General features: G+C 30.2%; 3 protein-coding genes across 6 annotated transcripts; 1 reads left to right on the forward strand and 2 right to left on the reverse strand.

Moving 5' to 3' along the window:
* The first annotated feature begins 3,456 nt into the window (after window positions 1-3,456).
* LOC114369904 (transcription factor bHLH104-like) lies at window positions 3,457-8,537 on the forward strand. Of its 2 annotated transcripts, none has more exons than XM_028327178.1 (5): window positions 3,457-3,623; window positions 4,182-4,244; window positions 4,566-4,643; window positions 5,098-5,260; window positions 8,137-8,537. In XM_028327178.1, exons 1-5 carry the CDS (start codon window positions 3,526-3,528, stop codon window positions 8,389-8,391), a joined length of 657 nt encoding a protein of 218 aa, XP_028182979.1. In that variant the 5' UTR covers window positions 3,457-3,525; the 3' UTR covers window positions 8,392-8,537. The 2 variants fall into 2 exon arrangements, with proteins under 2 accessions (XP_028182979.1, XP_028182980.1); XM_028327179.1 differs by lacking the exon at window positions 3,457-3,623 and adding an exon at window positions 3,751-4,088.
* A 3,044-nt stretch (window positions 8,538-11,581) lies between these two features.
* On the reverse strand, window positions 11,582-14,227 carry LOC114370111 (CASP-like protein 5B3). 3 transcript variants are annotated; one of them, XM_028327398.1, is made up of 4 exons: window positions 14,029-14,221; window positions 13,766-13,940; window positions 12,280-12,412; window positions 11,582-11,983 (listed from the first exon to the last, which is right to left on the reverse strand). In XM_028327398.1, the coding sequence occupies exons 2-4, from the start codon at window positions 13,894-13,896 to the stop codon at window positions 11,789-11,791; spliced, it is 459 nt and encodes a 152-aa protein (XP_028183199.1). In that variant the 5' UTR covers window positions 13,897-13,940; window positions 14,029-14,221; the 3' UTR covers window positions 11,582-11,788. The 3 variants fall into 3 exon arrangements, with proteins under 3 accessions (XP_028183199.1, XP_028183200.1, XP_028183198.1); XM_028327399.1 differs by having other exon boundaries at window positions 12,313-12,412; window positions 13,766-14,227; XM_028327397.1 differs by having other exon boundaries at window positions 13,766-14,221.
* A 1,097-nt stretch (window positions 14,228-15,324) lies between these two features.
* On the reverse strand, window positions 15,325-18,516 carry LOC114372623 (1-aminocyclopropane-1-carboxylate oxidase homolog 1-like). Its single transcript, XM_028330289.1, has 3 exons — window positions 17,747-18,516; window positions 16,679-17,000; window positions 15,325-15,846 (listed from the first exon to the last, which is right to left on the reverse strand). Exons 1-3 carry the CDS (start codon window positions 18,283-18,285, stop codon window positions 15,595-15,597), a joined length of 1,113 nt encoding a protein of 370 aa, XP_028186090.1. The 5' UTR covers window positions 18,286-18,516; the 3' UTR covers window positions 15,325-15,594.
* Between the last annotated feature and the right edge of the window lie 544 nt (window positions 18,517-19,060).

Below are 19,060 nucleotides of genomic sequence, written 5' to 3' on the forward strand. Positions count from 1 at the left end.
AAAAAAATTCTTTAAAAACTAAAAGGAAAAATCTGAAAAAGTTTAGGAATTAAAAATAAAGTTTACCCTTTTCATTGTACCAGTGAAATTTTATAGGTACATAGAGGAGTAAGGAAAAGTATGAATTAAAAAGTATTACAAAAATAAATCATAGTTTTGATATTAATTTGGCCGTATGCCGAGTGAGAATAGAAGAATGACCATGACTGCAAACATTAAAAACTTAAGCAAAATCATTAAGACAAGCGTGCGAGCCATTATTCTTGTGTACGTAGCTTGTGGCACTTTGGATCCACTCTATTGTCAGCTTTATATAATAGTATTCATTAATATATTTAATAAAGGCAAGGGTTAAATAATGCTCTTAGAACACTAATCAAATAAGTAAAAGACAAAGGTTAAATAATGTTCTTAGAGCACTGATTAAAGAAGTAAAAGGACAAAAAAAAATATTGAAACGTGAAAAAATAGACTCTCGTGTGATTTTAGAATGTGATCCAATATGATTTCCAATAAAATCTCTCTTCTAGAATATATTTGAAAATCAACCAATGAAAATGAACCTGCACAGTAAGGTACGTATAATAATTAATTTAATTGCTCTAGTATCCGAATTATTTAAGAATAAAACAAGATGATTGGTCAAAACAGTTGAGGAGAAAAGGAAATGTGCTTTGCAACAGGTCTTTGATAACTGATTCGGACATGCTGGCTACAAAAGTTAGTAATATTTACTCATCAACATATGTTTCTTTTGCTTAGACACTGACACCTTGAGCTTGAAGATATCATAAATATTCTCAGAATTCTGTTTTGTTCATGGTCTCTCATGATACAAATCTGTTCCTTAATCTCGTACTCCAATGCATATATATCCCTTTAGCCAAGAGATGCAGGATAAACCATTCTGCAACTAGTATTATTATAGCATTATCACAGGTTAAACAAGTTAAATAGTTTTATAATTCACTATTATTTTTGTTGATGCATTTATATAAGGTTAGGAGGAGAAGGTTTATATTGGTGCTAACTTTGTGTGAGAAAAGGAGTTAACATAAATTAAATGCTACAGTCCTTTTCAATTTCACCTAATGAGTGCATGGTTCAGAAGCATGAAGGAATCTCTACACTTAAAATTAATGATTCATAAATGTTGTGAGATCATATTTGTGAACTGGTATTGATGATTGGTTCTGTTGAAGGCCAAATAGGATTTTCAATTACTACTTGTTAGTACTAGTTTTGTGAATCTTTTGTTCTGTTATTGTGAGACATATAGCATTTATAGCTTCTTGGGGGAAACTTGTAAATAACTGAATTGTATCTTTCATCTTTTGATAGGGGGTACTAGCTGCTCAAACATGCATAGCTACACCTACACGTATCAGCTGGTCATTTGTTGGTATGTCACCCTTTTACAATGCAACATACCAATTTCTCTAATACTTTTTTAACATCTTCAAAATGAACAATCACCCTAATAAAAACTTCAATATTTGCGGTGGCTGTGAATAACTCTACCTGTGTTGTTGAGGAAGTCACCTTGTCATCATCAAATGATTCCTATATTATAAAAAATACAGAGAACAATTAAAATTTTGACAATAATCTGTTTTTAGTTGTTATACTTTCATCAAATTTTGTTTTTATTTTTTATAATTTTATATCATCCAATTTAGTTTTTATATTTTACATAAAAAGTTGTTTTTAATCCCTCTTTATAGATGATATTGACATCATTTCTTACATGACAAATAAATTACATTATCTATTTATTATGTGAATTCATGAAAGTAGCATTTAAGAAAAAAAAAACTCAAGAAAGACGTAAAAACAAATATGCAATAATTGTTAAAGAATCATAATAAAAATGAAGACAAAAATGAAATCCTTAAAAGTTATAGTTTGATGTGTTTGGAAAAGACATTTCAATAACTTTTTATTTTAATATTTTTTTTGATGAAAAAAACACAATTTATTTATCATATCACACAAAAGTTAACGCCATTGGTAAGAATTATGTGAGACGAGACTAAAACAAGTTTTCTATAAAAAAAAATAAAGATTAAATTGGATGATATGAAATTTCTAGGACTAAAATTAAAATTTCACAAAAATATAGTGATTAAAAAAATATTTTTTTCCAAAATTTTATATATTCAACCTATTACATAAAATATATGTCTAATATTTTCATGCAACAAAAATATCAAACTTATTATGATATATATATATATATATATATATATATATATATATATATATATATATATATATAATTTTGACACAGTAACTAAAATCATATTATTAATTAAAATACTAAAAATTACATAATTAGTATTCAAATATATTTCAAAGAAAAATATTTGACTGATTTAAAAAAGTTATATAATTTGTTTATAGTTATAAGAAAAGTAACTGCTTAAATAAAATATAATTTTTTTATAATTTATGTAAAATTATAATTTTTATAATTTATAAAAAAATAAAATTTAATGTTTATAAAAATTATATAAAATTTTAATGAAAAAAAATATTTTTTTTTCTTTTGAAGATAATTCTTATTATAATTATAAAAATATTAACTATATTCATTTTAATATATATTTCATTGAATGAAATTCAATGAATATATTGTATTTAATGTGAAATAGAAAATATATTTAACGTTATTATATTTAGATAGCAATAAATTTAATAAACAGAGTTTAATTGTGAAATAGAAAATGTATTCAATGTTATTGAATAATATAGATTGAATTTATTTCTAAAGTGGATCAATGAGATGGGAGAAAATATTAGTTAAGTGTCAAATAATAAAATCTAGATATTTTTTTTAGAGTTCTTAGATATCTCATAGTAATTTGGAATTACCATTAATGTCATACATATCAAAATTTCATAAGTCATGCACAATAATAAAAAAGTTGCCTCCTGCCTAATTTGGAATATACCGTCAAATTTGTATCTTTTTCACTCTTTTAATTAGACATTTTTATACTTTTCTTGCCTATAAAAAAATTCTTCTATCCATTTTTTTTTCAATTTCTTTCTGCCCTATCAAAAAAATAATTAATTTATTTTTTCTCATTTATACATGTGCATTCTACGCACTATTATGGCAACCATTAAAAGTAATTCCTTCTCAATTATCTCAAACTATGTTTCTTTAATTTTTACCATCCTACTTAATCTTTTGAATTAATCATCTCTTTTAATTTTAGTTTCCTTTATCTTTATCTCTAAATTAAATTTGAATAATATTTCAAAATCAAAAATAATATTATATCACAATTTAAATTATTATTAATTATAAAATATAAAGTCAAAATATAATTCATATGCTAAAAACTATTTATTTTTATTACAATTATTATATATACATTTAATTATACAAAATAAATATTTGATTATGTTTACTGCTAAAATACTGTTGTTATTTTATTTGGGTACGCAATATTTGAAGGTTGTGTTATTCTGAAAGAGAAGATAGGGAGGGTGGGTGGTTTGGTTTGGTGCAAATCAATGGATTCCTTAGAAGACAGCGGCTATTGGGATTTTCTCGATTACTCTTTCATTGATCAAGCGCCCCCTGATTTCCTTTGGTCCAATAATACTATTAGGTTTCTTTAATATTCTCTCTTTTTTTAATTATTATTATTTTTTCTTGATTGCGTCTTTCTTCTTTTTGGGTTTCTTTTTTGACATGTATGATGATTTTTATTTTTTTTTATTTTGGTGTTGCATGGTTGGATTCTTATTTTCTCGTGTACCCAATTCTGAAATTTTATTTGAATGCTTCATTAGCTCCCAGATGTTAATTGTTGTTGTATTATTGTATTTTTTGTTTTATTAGTTGGAGGGAAAACGAGGGTTTTCATTTTTGTGTCATTTTCGTTATTTCCCTAATGTATGGTAATCAATAGGTTGATTGTTCTTTTGGGGGTAGTTCAAGTTCATTTTTTTTTTATAATTTTTTATTTTGAATTTAGTTGTTGCTTTTGTTCTGTGGGAAATGTGAGGTACTGAAAAGTTAGATTTTTGATAGAGCTAATGGTGTCTATGGATGCATGTAGCCAAATCACATGGTAGGACAAGAGATGGTGGGTGTTGTCTTTGTTAATGTTTTTCTGTGGAAACATGCATGGCTGATACCTTTTCTCTTTTGCTGTATTTGCAAGTGTGAGCACCGAAGTTGACATTCCAGGTGATGCTGCTGCGTGTCAAGAGAACACCAAGAAGAGGTATCTTGTCTGTTACTTTTGAAGTGATGCACTATATGAAAATGTGAGGATGTAATTACTGGCTTGATGAAAATATTATTTTGATTCTTTACATTCTCATTTTTAGTTAGAATACTTGTAATTACCAAAATAAATATAAACTTCAAATCACATGTATCTGATGCAGTCTCAGACAACAAGTTTGGTTGCAGTGTATGCCAAACAGATTGGTTGGGGGGTTACCGAAAATTTTGTGTTTATACAGGGGTAGTGATTGCAATCTTTTGTATCATGATACAGTTTGGTTGTTTTTGTGATAAAATTGCTGCAAATCTTTGGTAGGGGACATGCTGATTCAAGCTGCAAGGTGGGATCTAAAGCTTGCCGTGAGAAGTTGCGGAGGGAGAGACTCAATGAAAGGCATGCATGCTTTTAAATATTAAATTTATAGTTAATGTCATGTCAGAGTACATACAGGCTGCGTATTTAGCTTTTCATGTAGCTATTGCATAATGAATGTGTACTCTTCCCATTAATTTCTGGTTACTTGAGTTAGATGCATCATGCATGTGTACAGAATTTACAACTCTGTCAACTAAGATCATTGTTAGGCATATGACTTCTTTTTTGATAAATTAGGCATATGACTTCTATGAGTGCAAGGTGATACCAACTTTCATAAATTGTCAATTGTACTCGTACCATTTCTTTCATAACTTTCTATTGTGATGTCAAAAGTGGTATTAGTTTCTAGCTACTTAAGATGACTAGGTATATACAATACTTGTGTAACAATCACATCCTCAAATTTTGTATTTTGTTTTGCTACTTCTTATAATGATATAAAGTAAGAACTTGGTTGTGATTATTGCAGGTTCTGTGACTTGAGCTCTGTTTTGGAGCCAGGGAGACCTGTGAGAACAGATAAACCAGCTATACTTGATGATGCTATCAGAGTCTTGAGTCAACTTAAAACTGAAGCTCAGGAGCTCAAAAAAACAAATGAAAAATTACTAGAGGAAATAAAATGTTTAAAGGTCAGTATTGTTTCAACCATTTTTACTCTAGTGACTTGAATATTTCATTTCTCTTACTTTTCAGTTTCTACATCCTGGATTAGTTTTCTTTGAAATGTCGGCTTCTCTACATTCTTGAAACCTCACTAAATGATGTTGTTGGAAAAGAAAATAAATTATAATTTTGTGCAACTACTAGAAGCTTCATCTTGAAATGATTAAACTTCTATCTTTTTTTTTACTTCTTGCTCATTATGAAGGCTTAAAGGGCTCCAAGCTCCACTTTTTGCTAATGGGTTATTTGATTTGCACTGCTAAAGTTGGAGAGTTTTGTAAGTAGTAGGGGTGAAATGATATGTGATTTTAGCATGCAGTTGATGTCAGAATGCGTACCAATTAAGCATTTACTAAGATAGTCCTTTTCTGCAAGGACAAAACAAATAATGATTAGTTCTCTAACTAAGCAGCTATTATGAATTGGTAAAAGTTGATGAGAAAAATATTGCTGCAGAGGCCTATTTCAGTGTCAAAGAGTGTCCTGTTGCATTTACCTCTTTCTGATTTTTTTTCCTAAAAAGAAAAACTGGAATCAGAATATTCAGGTAGTTTTTTTTTTCTTTCCTTGGACCAAAAGTGGTGGTTTTATGTTGCATTGCTTTTGGATGTTGTGCATTCTACTGTTTCGTCCTACAATTTGATTTTATTTTAAAATCAACTTCTCTCTCAGCAACATGGTTTATTAATTATTTCAACATAGTTTTGTGTAATGTCACCACATCCTATGTCAGAAGCATTATTATTTCTAATTAATTGTCTATTGTATTTGTTTATTTAATCTAATTCTTCTGTCAGCTTGTTTAATGACACATACTCTGTTCTGACATTTGCATTCCTTTAGCTCTACATCCAGTTAGTTATGCAACTTTATTTCTCACTTCTCATCAATAGTTGCATTCTACCATTTGTATGCTTGATTATTAATTAGCATGCCTAATTCAGGTTTTGCAAATTAGCCCAGTAGTGACAGTGACACTTCAACATGTTAGCTATGTTTTATCATCTCTAACGAAGATGTAATGTCATATATAAATTCAAATGGTTTTCTTGGTTCATTGAAGACACCTTAGGAGTTCAAACTCTGGGAAATGAACTTGAAAGTTGTATCATAGTATTTCTTTCAATGTTCTACCAATACAACAATAAAAGTTCTTTCATAGTATTGCTCTCAGTCTATTGACGAGTTTTACGTTGGCTGCCGAGAACTTAATACAACCCTCTTCTTTTATCCTGGCTTGGGACCGACTATGATATACCATGGCTGGAGTTAAAGTCTTCCAATAGCATAGGAAAATTATAGTCTTATGATTTAAAGAAGTCTTGACCTCTAAAACCTAGGTGGTGATTGATTGGGTCATGATCGAGGGTTGAAATATTGATAACTAAATAAGTAACGTAACGTAGCATGATACAAACATGAGTTAGAGGAAATTTGTGCTTCAAGCTATAGCCTTTATATATTGCCTCTGTCTGTCTATAGCTCTCTTAAAGAGCGTTATTTTGCTCTATATCTCCCTTCTTTATGAGTACAATCGTCGACTTGGCTTGCAATCATGGCCTGTGTAACATAGCTCACACCTGTAATTGTGATTTTAGATGATTGATTGGTCATGGATTGACAGTTGATACATTGACAACTACAAATTGCATGAATACAGATGAGTGCTAGGCAATATCAATTTGTGCTTCAACCTATAGCCTTATACTGTCTTCATCTCTCTATATAACTCTCTTACAAACTGTTATTTGGCTCTATAACTTGTGGATTTGGCCTATCTTAAACCACAGGTTGCTAGTTATTTCCTGTCATATCTTATTAGTTGCAATCTGGAGCTTTAAGACAACCCTTCCTACAAATTCCCATATTTCTGTTGTTTGTAGTAGACCATTTCACAATGCCTGCTTTGCATAGATGTATAATTTGAAATATCAAGTTTGAGATAATCATATACCAACAATCGTGATGAGGCAATAGTAATTTAATATCAGGGAACATATTATAAACTGCTATTTGTATAAAACACTGAAAACGTGTTAGAAGGCATAACCGTAATGTGCTGATAACTAAGTGGTTGGATATAATAAATTTGTATCATTACCATGAAACAAATATGCCTTTTGAACAACCTCTGTTATTTTGGCATCCCATTCCCCTATATATTACTTTATATATTCTGCATCTCAGTTTTTGTGCTGAAATACAATTAGATATGTCTCAAAAAGCACAATAAATGGATACTCTTGTAGGCATTGGTTAATGATTAGCTTCTGGTATTACCTTTCATTAGGTGCTTATACATGTCAATAAGAAATTAAAAAATAATACTAAGTGTAAAACAAAGAAGATCACCTAAAAAGACCCCAAAAAATAATGCATATTAGCAGAGAGCTGAAAGTATTTAGAAATATGTTTTCTTTTTTCTTTTTTTGGTGTGGAAAGGTTGTGTATTAAATTTAACTTGTGTTGAAATGTGTTTGTGAGTCTAAGCAACCATGTAGTCGACCTCAACTAGTGGGATAAAACTTTGTTATTATTATTGTATTGAAATATGTCAAGTGTGGTAGATACTTCAACTATTTTTTACTCTTAAATTACATGACATTGTTGTTGTTTTTGTAACATGAGTTCATACTTCAACTATTTTTTTTTAGTCTAAAGTTACATGGCATTGTGTGATCTATTAAGCTGACCTCACCTAATGAGATAAGATTTTGTTGTCCATATATTGAAATAATGTCAGGTGTGGTAAACAAGTTCATGCTACTACAAGTTTTTAGTCTAGAGTTACATTACTTTAGTGTTTGTGTCCAAAGTTATACAATTATTTTTTCTTCAACAGGCAGAGAAAAATGAACTTCGGGAAGAGAAACTTGTTCTGAAAGCAGATAAGGAAAGGATTGAGAAGCAGTTGAAGGCCTTACCCGTTGCACCAGCAGGGTATATGACTCCACCTGTAGCTGCTGCTGCATATCAAGCAGGGGTTAACAAGATGGCTCTTTATCCAAACTATGGCTACATCCCAATGTGGCAATATCTTCCTCAATCTGTCAGAGACACATCTCATGATCATGAGCTCAGGCCTCCTGCTGCATAGTTGGTTCCTTCCATTGTTACTCTTTGGATAATTATTTCACAACATTGGCGAAGTATTGACATGTAAATATTGTCATCCTTCGATTTTTTTTATAATAAAAATGAGAAATAATTTTGATAATAAAAATGAGAATTTGAGGGGTTTAATTGGCAGAAAATTATTAGAAAGATTAATTTTTCTTAATTTCAATAATTGAAAGCCTTAATTAAATGGGAAATAATTGAGAGTCTAAAATCACACGTATATCAAATTATTGGAATTAAAAGTACACTTACTTCTTATTTAAGCCTATTTTTAATAAATATAGATCACAAATTTTGCCTATGTCGTACGTTAAGAAAAGAAGGTAGAGCTTTTTATCATTTTTATTTAAGTATTTGCCACATTAATTACATACTGATTTAATTTTTTTTAATAAAACTGGATCAGAAATTAAGGACGGAAATAAACCTCATATCTATCATCATCCCATGATCATGGCACGATAGACTAAGTGCTTTCTTGGAGGACTTTTTTTCTTAAAAAAACAATGAATATAGTTTCCCACTCTAGAGTCATAAAATGTTGATGTGATTGCAATAACAGCCACTTTGACCTATCAACAACCAACCAGGTTATTTTCACTGTTTTGTCATGCTTTAGCTGGACGCCTCATCTTTATACTATATTTTACATTAATCATTCAATGGATGGTTTAAAGTATTCATCAATTATCTTATTGTCGTTGAGATGATTCTGAGCTGACTTTCCCTTCACACCACAATGGTTCATAATTTCAAGTGAAGGAATAATAATTTAATCAGGATTTGGTGGTGAATCTTTATACTGAAAAATCCACTTTTACCAAATCTTATAAAAAGTTATATCTATCACTTTTTAAAAATCATAGATCATGATAATATAACTCGACATAAAATATATCATAAGAAAATTTATGCGTATCTAACAAAAGTGTATAAAGCGAAAGGAATTAATCATGATCATACACTTTTATGTATAAATAAACGGTTATGATTAATTTATTTAAATTTAATTTTTACCACTATTTTATTTGCAGAATTTAATTAAAATATAATAATACTATAACGACTTTTTAGATAATCATTCAATTAATTATTAATTGTCAGTAATATTATTGAACTTTTTGTAATATCTATAATGATTTTTTTTATTGTATAAATCATATTATACGAAAAATGTTTGAAATACATCTTTTAACGCACTTTTTTTATTAGTCAAAATTTATTAAAAATGATAAAATTTGTGAGTCTTACTTTATATTTAATGGTTTTTTATCTTAATTTTATAATTTTTAATAAATTTTAATTAAAGAGAGCTATAAAGAGAGAGACAGAGTTCCTACTTCCTAGTACTCTTTCACATATTTTTCACTAGAATTATTCTTGTCCAAACCAGATAAAATTACTATAGATAATAATTTTTATAATTAAGCTAGAATAATATTATGCCAGATAATTATGTGTTTGATGTTACATATAATTATTTCTTTTTTTGGTGTGCAATAACGGTAAAGAGTATCAAACCTTAGTACTTTTGATTTTACCTAAAATTTAATTAAAAACATTGACAATATAACAATTTTTTATTATTATCTAATTACAAATTATATATGATAAATTTATTAACTTTTATATAATTACTTAAAAATTATAGGATATTTTTGAAAGTATAAAAATTAAACTCAATTTTAAAGACTACCATAATTTAATATATATATATATATATATATATATATATATATATATTATCATGAAAATTCTTAGATAAAAGAAATCATTCATTTTACTAACAATGATCGACATAAATGATAACGACTTATATCATTTAATCAAGTAATCTATGATATTCTGATTTTTGTATGAAATAAATCTTGTTGGGAGAAAAATATTAATTGCATTCATTGTCTCCTCCAAAAAAGATTAATGATTATCCTTGGCCTGAGAAAATTTGATTTGTATCAATATTATGGTAAAAGAAAAAATAGTCGCTTTCTTCTTAAGCGTAACTTCAGCATAAGGTTCTAAGGGCCCCACCTAGTGCCTTGAGTTCCCACGCCCACAGTTCTTTTAAATGAAAAAAATACTAATTTTGGGTAGTTGTAGTTGATGTTCATTGCAAGAACCAAAAAATTTCCATTCCATATGCCCTTTATGGCGCATTCATTTTGTGTAGAGGCTGGAGACTTTGTTATAAAAATTTCCTGTAATTTGTATGCTGTGATTGCTTTCCACTCTTGTAGAGTTAAGTGATAAGCAGGTAGGTACTAGACGGTAGACACAAGTGAAGTGTTAATTTTATATGCTGACCTGTGAGCTGACCAAATTTTATCGACTTTTGCTTGAAGATATCTATGTCTCACCAGATCTTCACTCTTGAGTCCATTAAGCAACTAAAGGTTTGCGTATTGACATCATTGTCTCTCATTTCAAAGATAGTTCTAATACCGACTTTTACCAAATTAATGGCGTATGAAGAAGAGAACAATAGCAAAGTAATGCCATTGTTTTGAATTTAAATAAAATCATTTTGAGGAGTCAAAAAGTACAAATTCTCAAGTAGTCAAAGAGATGGATGGAAAGGACTAAGGAGTTTAGTTCCTAACTTGAATAACAAAAGGACTAAGGAGTTTAGTTTAGTTACTTAATCCAGGGTCAGGCACAAATGAACTATACTATACTATTACTGTGTTCATAGTAGAAAGAAATTATATATGCACACAAATGAGAATGAGGAGAATCATCATTGCATAAGCCTTTTCAAGTATGAAGTATCTAACAGACACTTGTCAGAATGAAGTATGTAAAAAAACAACTATTAGTATTAAGCATTACCAACCAAATTTCATAAGGATGAAACTTGTGGAGTTTTTAAATGTTTTTGGTACTATTCTCCAATCAGAATTGGAGTTTCACCCTGGAAACCTATGTTAACACTAGATGTAAACATTTATTATGTGAATTATCGAGATGAAACTCCAATTCTAAATGGAGAACAACACCAAAAATTCTTAAGAAATTGCATTTAAGTTGTCTTTCATGGGTTTTGGTTCATGTCCCCCCATGTTCATCTTTTGACTTTTAGGGGTTAGGGGTGTCAACCTTGTTATAACCCTATTGTGATGCCTTTGCGGCTTTGCATGCCAATTTTTATCAATAAGAAAAAGGTTGTCTTTCACGTAAACATATAGGTTTATATCTTTGCAAAGAAAAATCATTTATACATTTTTTGTCCCCTTTACAATCTGCATTCTGCAGCTATCCCAATTAAATTTCAGAGTACAACTCTACAGTGATTCCTTTCCTGTTAACAATTTGAAAATAAAATTTTCAACATGACTAATTCTGGTTGGATGAGGGAATTCTAGTGGAAAAGTTAGCTACCCTGCAGCTAATAGCCAAAGCATAATTAGAGATGATATTGAAGTTGAAATCCAGCTCAGGAATGCAAATGCCACAGAAATCTGGTACTTTTGGCACTCTTCTCCAAAGTGGCAGTGTCCCAGATCATGAAAGTACAAAACTGTAATACCAGCCGAGGCAGAAGCTGCTGCAAGAGATAGTGTTGCTGTTACCTGTGGAGAATGGACAGTGGTCAAGAAGAAATTTTGTGAAATGATAAACACATTATAACTATGCAAGTCCTACTGTGTGTAACAAACTAATTGCATGTTTGGATAACTGTTCTTAACGTACTTTTGGGTGCTAAATATTCTTTTGGAAAAGAATATTCTTTGTATCTTTTATTCTGAACATACTTTTGGAAGGGGTGTAACCGAATAAGTGTGGAACGGTTATCCAAACATGCACTAATTAGGAACATGCACTAATTAGGAAGTTGGGAAGAGTAAAGGTTCACTTAGAGACTAACCCAATCTCCAACTACAAAGAGGCTAATTAGTACCGGGTTGAGGAGGACCTTCTTTCTCACCAAAGCATACAAATCCATTAAAGCAAGCACAAAACTCCAAATGATTTGTAAACCCATTGAAGCTATCAAGTAACTGCATAATTACCAGTGGAACAGTCAGTATCTAAGTTATTCCACATTTAGTATCCACGCATTGCTATTGAAGTATTGATGAACAATGTAAGACTCATTTTTTGACTACTAATCCATCAGAAGCAAAATATTTCACGAGAAACATGTTTTTACTACTGTAGGGGAAAATCAAGAACATCAACTTGAATAGAAAACAATAAAGTTGATGGTAAGAAAGTATATCACAGTCACACTCCGTTGAGGTTTCAGTGAAGACATTCTATTCAGTATTATACTGCCAAATCAATCACCCTTTGCACAAAGAGCCAAAGTGCATAAAGCCACATTCAGATTGTTTCCTCAATTATAGCATCCAAGCAAAAAGTCAGTGACAGTGAGAAAAGAGCTTTTTTTTTTTATATTCATAGTGAAAAAAGAGCTTTAAATGATAGATTCATGGATGGATATAATGCATTAAAGAGGAGAATCATGATATAAAGGTAAAATTCATTGCCTCTTTATAGGAACAGGACAAAATAGGATAGGGAACTGCAGTTTTTATTTCAACTGCATCTATCTCAAGTCTCAACCATTTACATGTATTATACTTAAATAAAATCTTTATAAAAACATACTAGTAATTTAAAAAGAATGGATGCTGAAAGATTGAACTGCACCTCACTGCAGTTATTTTTCAACTGCAGGGCATCCGAATCCCATTTGAACAGGTTCAAGCCACACCGATTAGTCCGAATCAAGATACCAACCATACATATAATGTGTAATCTGATACAACAAAATCACCTAATAGCACTAATTATTCAGTGGTAAAGACTTTTTTTTTCCGCAGAAGGTAAATCAAATACCAAGCACTAGGTTGTGTCCTCACAATTTGAAAATCAAAGAGCAGGCAGAGTTTTGCAATTAAGAACTCGAGACACATCCATATAGCTAAAGTGAGTAATAAAATATGAAATATCAACGAGTATTTTGTTGGCCAGACACGAAGATCCCAGCATTCACGCATTCATAAATCGTTACTATTGGATGAAGATCTGATGATTCACATCTAATATACATATTTTAGTTAGATTTGTGAGATGAAATATGAGTCATTCAATCTTTACCCAATGGTTCTGATTGGTTGAATGCATGAAATCTCTTGACATCCGTACAAACTCAGCCATGAAAATGAATCAAGCATAAACAATTGCTTAACATATCACATATGATATGACAAATGTCTTTTGAGAACACAACACAACACTAATGAAAATCACACAAAGCAAAAATGAATGCAGGTTAAAGTTTCAGAAAACAAAAACAAAAACAAAATCTTTACTTGAATGAGAGGAGAAGGAAATGGATTAATTACCAAAAGGCAGTCAAATTAAAGAAACTGGTTGTGGTAGCCATGGAAGCAATAGACCCAGCAGCAAAAATGAACTGTGACATCCTAAGAACAAGCCCAAGAACAGTGCCAGGTGTCCCAGAGAAATCCTTCATCTTTCTCTTCCAAATCAAATCAATGCTCAGAAACCCTCAAATACCTAACAATGAAAACCCATCTTCAGATTCCAGTCCAATGCAACAAAAACAAATCACCAAAGAACCCCAAAAGGTGAGACTTTTAACAACCACTTCACAGCCACATCACACACACCACACAAAGTCACAAGCAAACAGGAAGATAAGACACAGAAATAGAGAGCCAGAGTGGAAAAAGAAGACAAATCAGAGATTCCAAGATGAATTTTGAATCTGGGTGGGCACAACACAACAAATTAGACTGAAAAAAAAAGGAAAGGCTCAAAATTGAAGAGGTAATAATGAAGCAAAGATAAAGAGGCATGAACAATTAATAATATGCAATTAATTCATTGTCAATTCATATTTCTTTATTTGCCTAAGTTTTTTTTTTTTACGTGATTTGCATAAGTTTTTAAGTATGAAGTAACGTAATAATAACCGAGAGAGAGATTTTATTAGGTATGTACTTCTTAATACGTTATTTTAACATTAGATCTTAGAGTTTAATATTGTTTTAATATTCTTATATATATATATATATATATATATATATATATATATATATATATATATATATATATATATATCCCTTATTTCTTCATGTTATTTTCTTCGTTCATTAATACTTATAAAAATATTAAGAGTTGACCTGATTTTTATTTTTATTTTAATTTAAAATGAATAATTTTGACAATATAAAAATTAAAAATTAATGATCAGAAATATGAAGACTAGAAGCATCTAAATGTGAAAAGTAGAAAGTTAATAAAGATTAAATGAAGTAAAAAATATAAATATTTAAAAAGAACAAAAGCAGTAAAAAAAAGAACAAAAAAGGGTTAATTATGGCTTTATTCTTTGTAAAATGAGCAAACTTTATTTTTGATCCCTAAAAAATATTTTTATGTTTCTATTCCTCTAAAATAAGGAAATTTTAGTTTTGATCACTAAACTATTTTTTCCTTCGTTTTTATCCTTCCAAAATTTTAAATAATTAACTTGTAAAATGAACGAATTTTAATCTTGGTCTCTATAAAATTATGTTCTTTACCTTTTATTTGAAATCATTATTTTTCTATAAATAAGGAAATTTTGTTTTTTACATGTAATTTTATATTTATTTTCATCGCATAAAATTTTGAAACCATTGTTATAGGACAGATAAATAGAATTTATTTTTGTATTTTAATAAAAAAGAAAAATAATAGCAACATATTTTATCCACACATCCTATTCTATTGAATGAAATTCATGTTCGTCTTACTAAATATGTGAATCCTATTATTTGTTTGGAGGATCTCATTCTTAAATTAGAGGGACTCACGCGAATTTTAACAAACGAGAAAATATGTTGTAAGAGACAAACTATTAAGTAGTTTAAGATTATTATATGATCTCAATTAATTTCCAAAGGACTTGTATTTAATTTTTTCAATTTAAAAAAAATTAATAATAATTTATTACATGTCATGTGAAAATCTATATGGGCCATTATAACCCCTCCTCACCATCTGATAATTTCTAGTTGAAGGCATAAAAATATCTCTTCCAAGTTTTTCATTAATTCCTCCTCAAGAAATTGACACAGTGGAAGTTCCAAAATTTGCTACATTCAGCTCCGTTAAACGAGAGCAATGGATCAAGGACATAGTCACTTTTACAACATTGTACTTGTCAAATCTTGAAATGTAGTAGAGGAGAAGTACCCTTCATGCATTTTGTTCTGTAGTGAGCTGTAAATTCTGGAATTGAAAATTCTCTGTATTTTGCAGGATTGTCTTCAGATAAAAGTTCCTTAATGGGAGCATAAGTCCTTGAAGATGGATGGAATGCTGGACTAAAAAAGCATGCAATAGAGACTCTTGGACCAACAGTTTTGGCCAGTACTCTGTGTTGAGCACTCTTGAATTTGTCATTTGAGATTAGCTGGCATTCAAGAATATCAGGAATTAGCCATATTGGTGAAGGATAACATATAATCAACTGAAAGAAGCCAAAGTGATAAAGTAAAGTCAACAGTTGAGATTCAAAACTAAACCATGGATAATGCCTAGAGATACGAAGTAAGAAAAATTGTCCCTTCAATACTCGTTTGAATTTATGTGGATGATATTCTCCTCTCCTATTAGTATACATTGGCCTTTGCTCTTACTAATTTTCTTTAAGTTGTAGTGCCTAAAAACTTCAGTTTTAGTCTGTATATATCCTTATAGGAACTAAAACTCAAGTTTTTTTAATACAGAGATCGGTTTCTAAATGAGTGTCACTTATAGATATTTAACTGATTAATAAACACTTTTTTCCAAATATATGACTATAAGAGAAGGTAGTATATGTTCGATTTTATCTTAAAGTCAGGTCTTAAGTGAAGTTGTCCAACAAATATATAAGTTACATTTCAAGAATTAAGGATGTGGCAGTTTAAGATATCAGCTACACACCAAGAATTGAGAATGTAGGACTTTCTCCAACACCTTCCTCTACATATGTCTACCAGAACAAATGGGTTATAAGCTCCGATATTATATTAGATTTCCTTTTTAAACCAATTGACCATAAGTAAAATTATCCAACAGATATATTAACTGTACCTCAAAAATTGAGGCCGCCAATGTGAGACTTTCCATCAGTATAATTTAAGCCTCAATCAAGAGATGAGAGTATAGTTCATAAGTTCTTGTTAATATGAACCTAATAAATATAGATATGCACTAAGGGGATGGTATTCGGTGGCAGGAAAAGAAAGACAAAGACATGCCTGTAGAAAATCACCAATGTTAACAACTAGAGCCCCAGGCACAGGGGTTACATCGATCCACGTGTCCTGATGAAGAACTTGGAGGCCACCTATATGGTCTTGTAGAAGCACTGTAATGAAATCAACGTCAGCATGCTTTATCGTTCCCAAAGTTAATTCTGATTCAGGACAGGAAGGATAGTAATGGCCAAAAGCAAATTGTCCCACATTGCAACCGATATCTCTTAAGTAGATTGAGTTCAGACCAAGAGCTTCTGATAGTAACTCAAACAGCAAAGTCCCTAGTTTCATTACTTGATTTGAGTAACCCACCAGTATGTCTCTACAAACAAATAAAACAAGCAAGTATGTCACTATATTTTAGGCCGAAGATAAGATAAAGAAAGAATTACATGTTATGAAAGCTAAATCATCACAATCAAAAAGTGTTGGATAACAAGTAATGTTTTATAATTGGGAAAAATGTGTTTTTGGTCCCAGTACTTTTGGTCAACCTTGGTTTTGATCCTTATAAATTTCTTCCCCATTGCTTTGACTTTGCTTCGGTAGATTATCATCATATTTCATCTTAAATCTCCTTCAGCTGTATATTGTTATCGTCAATTTTATGCAACTTATGGTAGTTAGCATACTAGGTTGTTAATTGAAACTTCAAGAAATAATTCCTAAAGTGAAGAAATTGAGACACTACTGGCAGTCTAACGTAAGCTGTAAAATCAATTTTGTTCTTTAGGGGAATACCATCTACTTTTTCCCATGCTAGCATGAATACCTGAAATTAGATTAAAAAAAATTACAAACAAGTTTGCACTGACTATAACGTGGTTGGTTTAGTCCAACATGCCTACAGGCTACATCACATACATATCCTGGTTATATTACAAATCTGAATCTATCAATAAAATAGGAAACTATGATAAATATCAAATTAGGATTTTTTGCCAAATCAACTAGTTCTTGGATTAGGAATTCATTTGATTACTTAAACCTAGAGCAAATATTACACAGCTACAAATCATGAAAGACAAATAATTTAAGCTGAATTGATGACCTGATTGAAACATGCACCTGCAAACAGATGGAAAGTCCTCTGGTTTAGGGGCAATAGGGGCAAGATCACAGAAGAAAGAGTCCTTCCAACTAGTTGGAGCTTTGGTATATAAATTAAAATTGCTATTATACATAAAGGGTCTTTGATCACGAGTATAAAACTCCTTCTTGACCTCACTATCTTGCTCAAAAAACCTTAGCACCCCATCTGACATCTCCTCCAGAGTACTCACAGGGATGCCATGATTCACAATCTGAAAGAAACCCCATGTCTCTGATGCTTCTTTGACTCTCTCAACAACCCTTTTGCGTTCACTAGGATCTTCATGAATTCTTGCCAGGTCTATAACTGGAATAGTGTAATCTTCATGGCCAAATTCTGAGACCCTCTTGAAATTATCAGAGGGATGATAGAATATGCGAGGGATCTTGGTAATTCCTGCATCAACAAGTCCTTTGACACCAAGTTTTGTGTCATCAAAAGCTTTGAGCTCCTTTGCTCTTTCTGAATCCGCCATGAACATCTCTTCTTTTTCACTTGTACTAGTGAACCCCATTTTCCTTCTTGTTGGAACTAATGGCCTTGAACTTCAATTATTGTCTTGAAACTGAAGAATTCAAGATCTCGGTGATTGAAAGATGTATTGAAGCAGTACCTACAATCTACAATAGAAAACAAAACCAAAGAATGATTTTGATAGACTTGGACACACAAAACAACAAACACAGGACCATTAATCAATAACTATGTTGATTTTGTTGTTGACGACAAGTCATGTACCCGTGATCTCGATAATGCACAAGCTTTTGGCATCATATAAAATTTATGGTGATCAACAATCACATCACACGTGCTTTTCATGGGTTGTGTTGTGGTGATCACACCATTATCTATGGGTTTTTTAACTTTTATTTTAGTAATTCTACTAAAATTATAACATGGTATTTTTTTAGAACTTGTATTTTAGTTTATTTATTATACAGGATAAATATATATTTTATAAATTAAAATTCATGATTAATAAATATTTTTAATATATAAATTATATTATAATTAAATCCAAGATAAATAAATATATATACAAATATATAAATTATATTTTAAATCAACAATGAACAATTTAGACTGTGCATGGTGTAAGGTTATTTTTAATTATTAATAATTTATTTTTAAAAAATTAGAGATAGACATATTAGAAGGTAGTATGAAAAAGTTTAGATAATTTTTTTTTAACTATTTGCAAAAATAGTGTATAAAATGTACCTTTAAAGGAGAGAAAACAACGAATATTAAGAAAGTTTAATAGAGATGGTAAGAAGAGTAAAAGACGT

This window comes from Glycine soja, chromosome 10 (genome assembly GCF_004193775.1).
Source record: "Glycine soja cultivar W05 chromosome 10, ASM419377v2, whole genome shotgun sequence".
NCBI classification, from domain to species: Eukaryota; Viridiplantae; Streptophyta; class Magnoliopsida; order Fabales; family Fabaceae; genus Glycine; species Glycine soja.

Coding starts and splice junctions, on each gene's coding strand:
- LOC114372623 (XM_028330289.1), bottom strand. CDS start 18,285: ATGGGGTTCACTAGTACAAGTGAAAAAGAAGAGATGTTCATGGCGGAT. Junction 17,001..17,746: donor GACTTTCCATCTGTTTGCAG/GTGCATGTTTCA, acceptor ATTTGTTTGTAG/AGACATACTGGTGGGTTACT. Junction 15,847..16,678: donor ACATTGGTGATTTTCTACAG/GCATGTCTTTGT, acceptor CTTGAATGCCAG/CTAATCTCAAATGACAAATT.
- LOC114369904 (XM_028327178.1), top strand. CDS start 3,526: ATGGATTCCTTAGAAGACAGCGGCTATTGGGATTTTCTCGATTACTCT. Junction 3,624..4,181: donor TGGTCCAATAATACTATTAG/GTTTCTTTAATA, acceptor TGTATTTGCAAG/TGTGAGCACCGAAGTTGACA. Junction 4,644..5,097: donor AGGGAGAGACTCAATGAAAG/GCATGCATGCTT, acceptor TGATTATTGCAG/GTTCTGTGACTTGAGCTCTG.
- LOC114370111 (XM_028327398.1), bottom strand. CDS start 13,896: ATGAAGGATTTCTCTGGGACACCTGGCACTGTTCTTGGGCTTGTTCTT. Junction 12,413..13,765: donor TTTAATTTGACTGCCTTTTG/GTAATTAATCCA, acceptor GTAATTATGCAG/TTACTTGATAGCTTCAATGG. Junction 11,984..12,279: donor TCTTTGTAGTTGGAGATTGG/GTTAGTCTCTAA, acceptor CATTCTCCACAG/GTAACAGCAACACTATCTCT.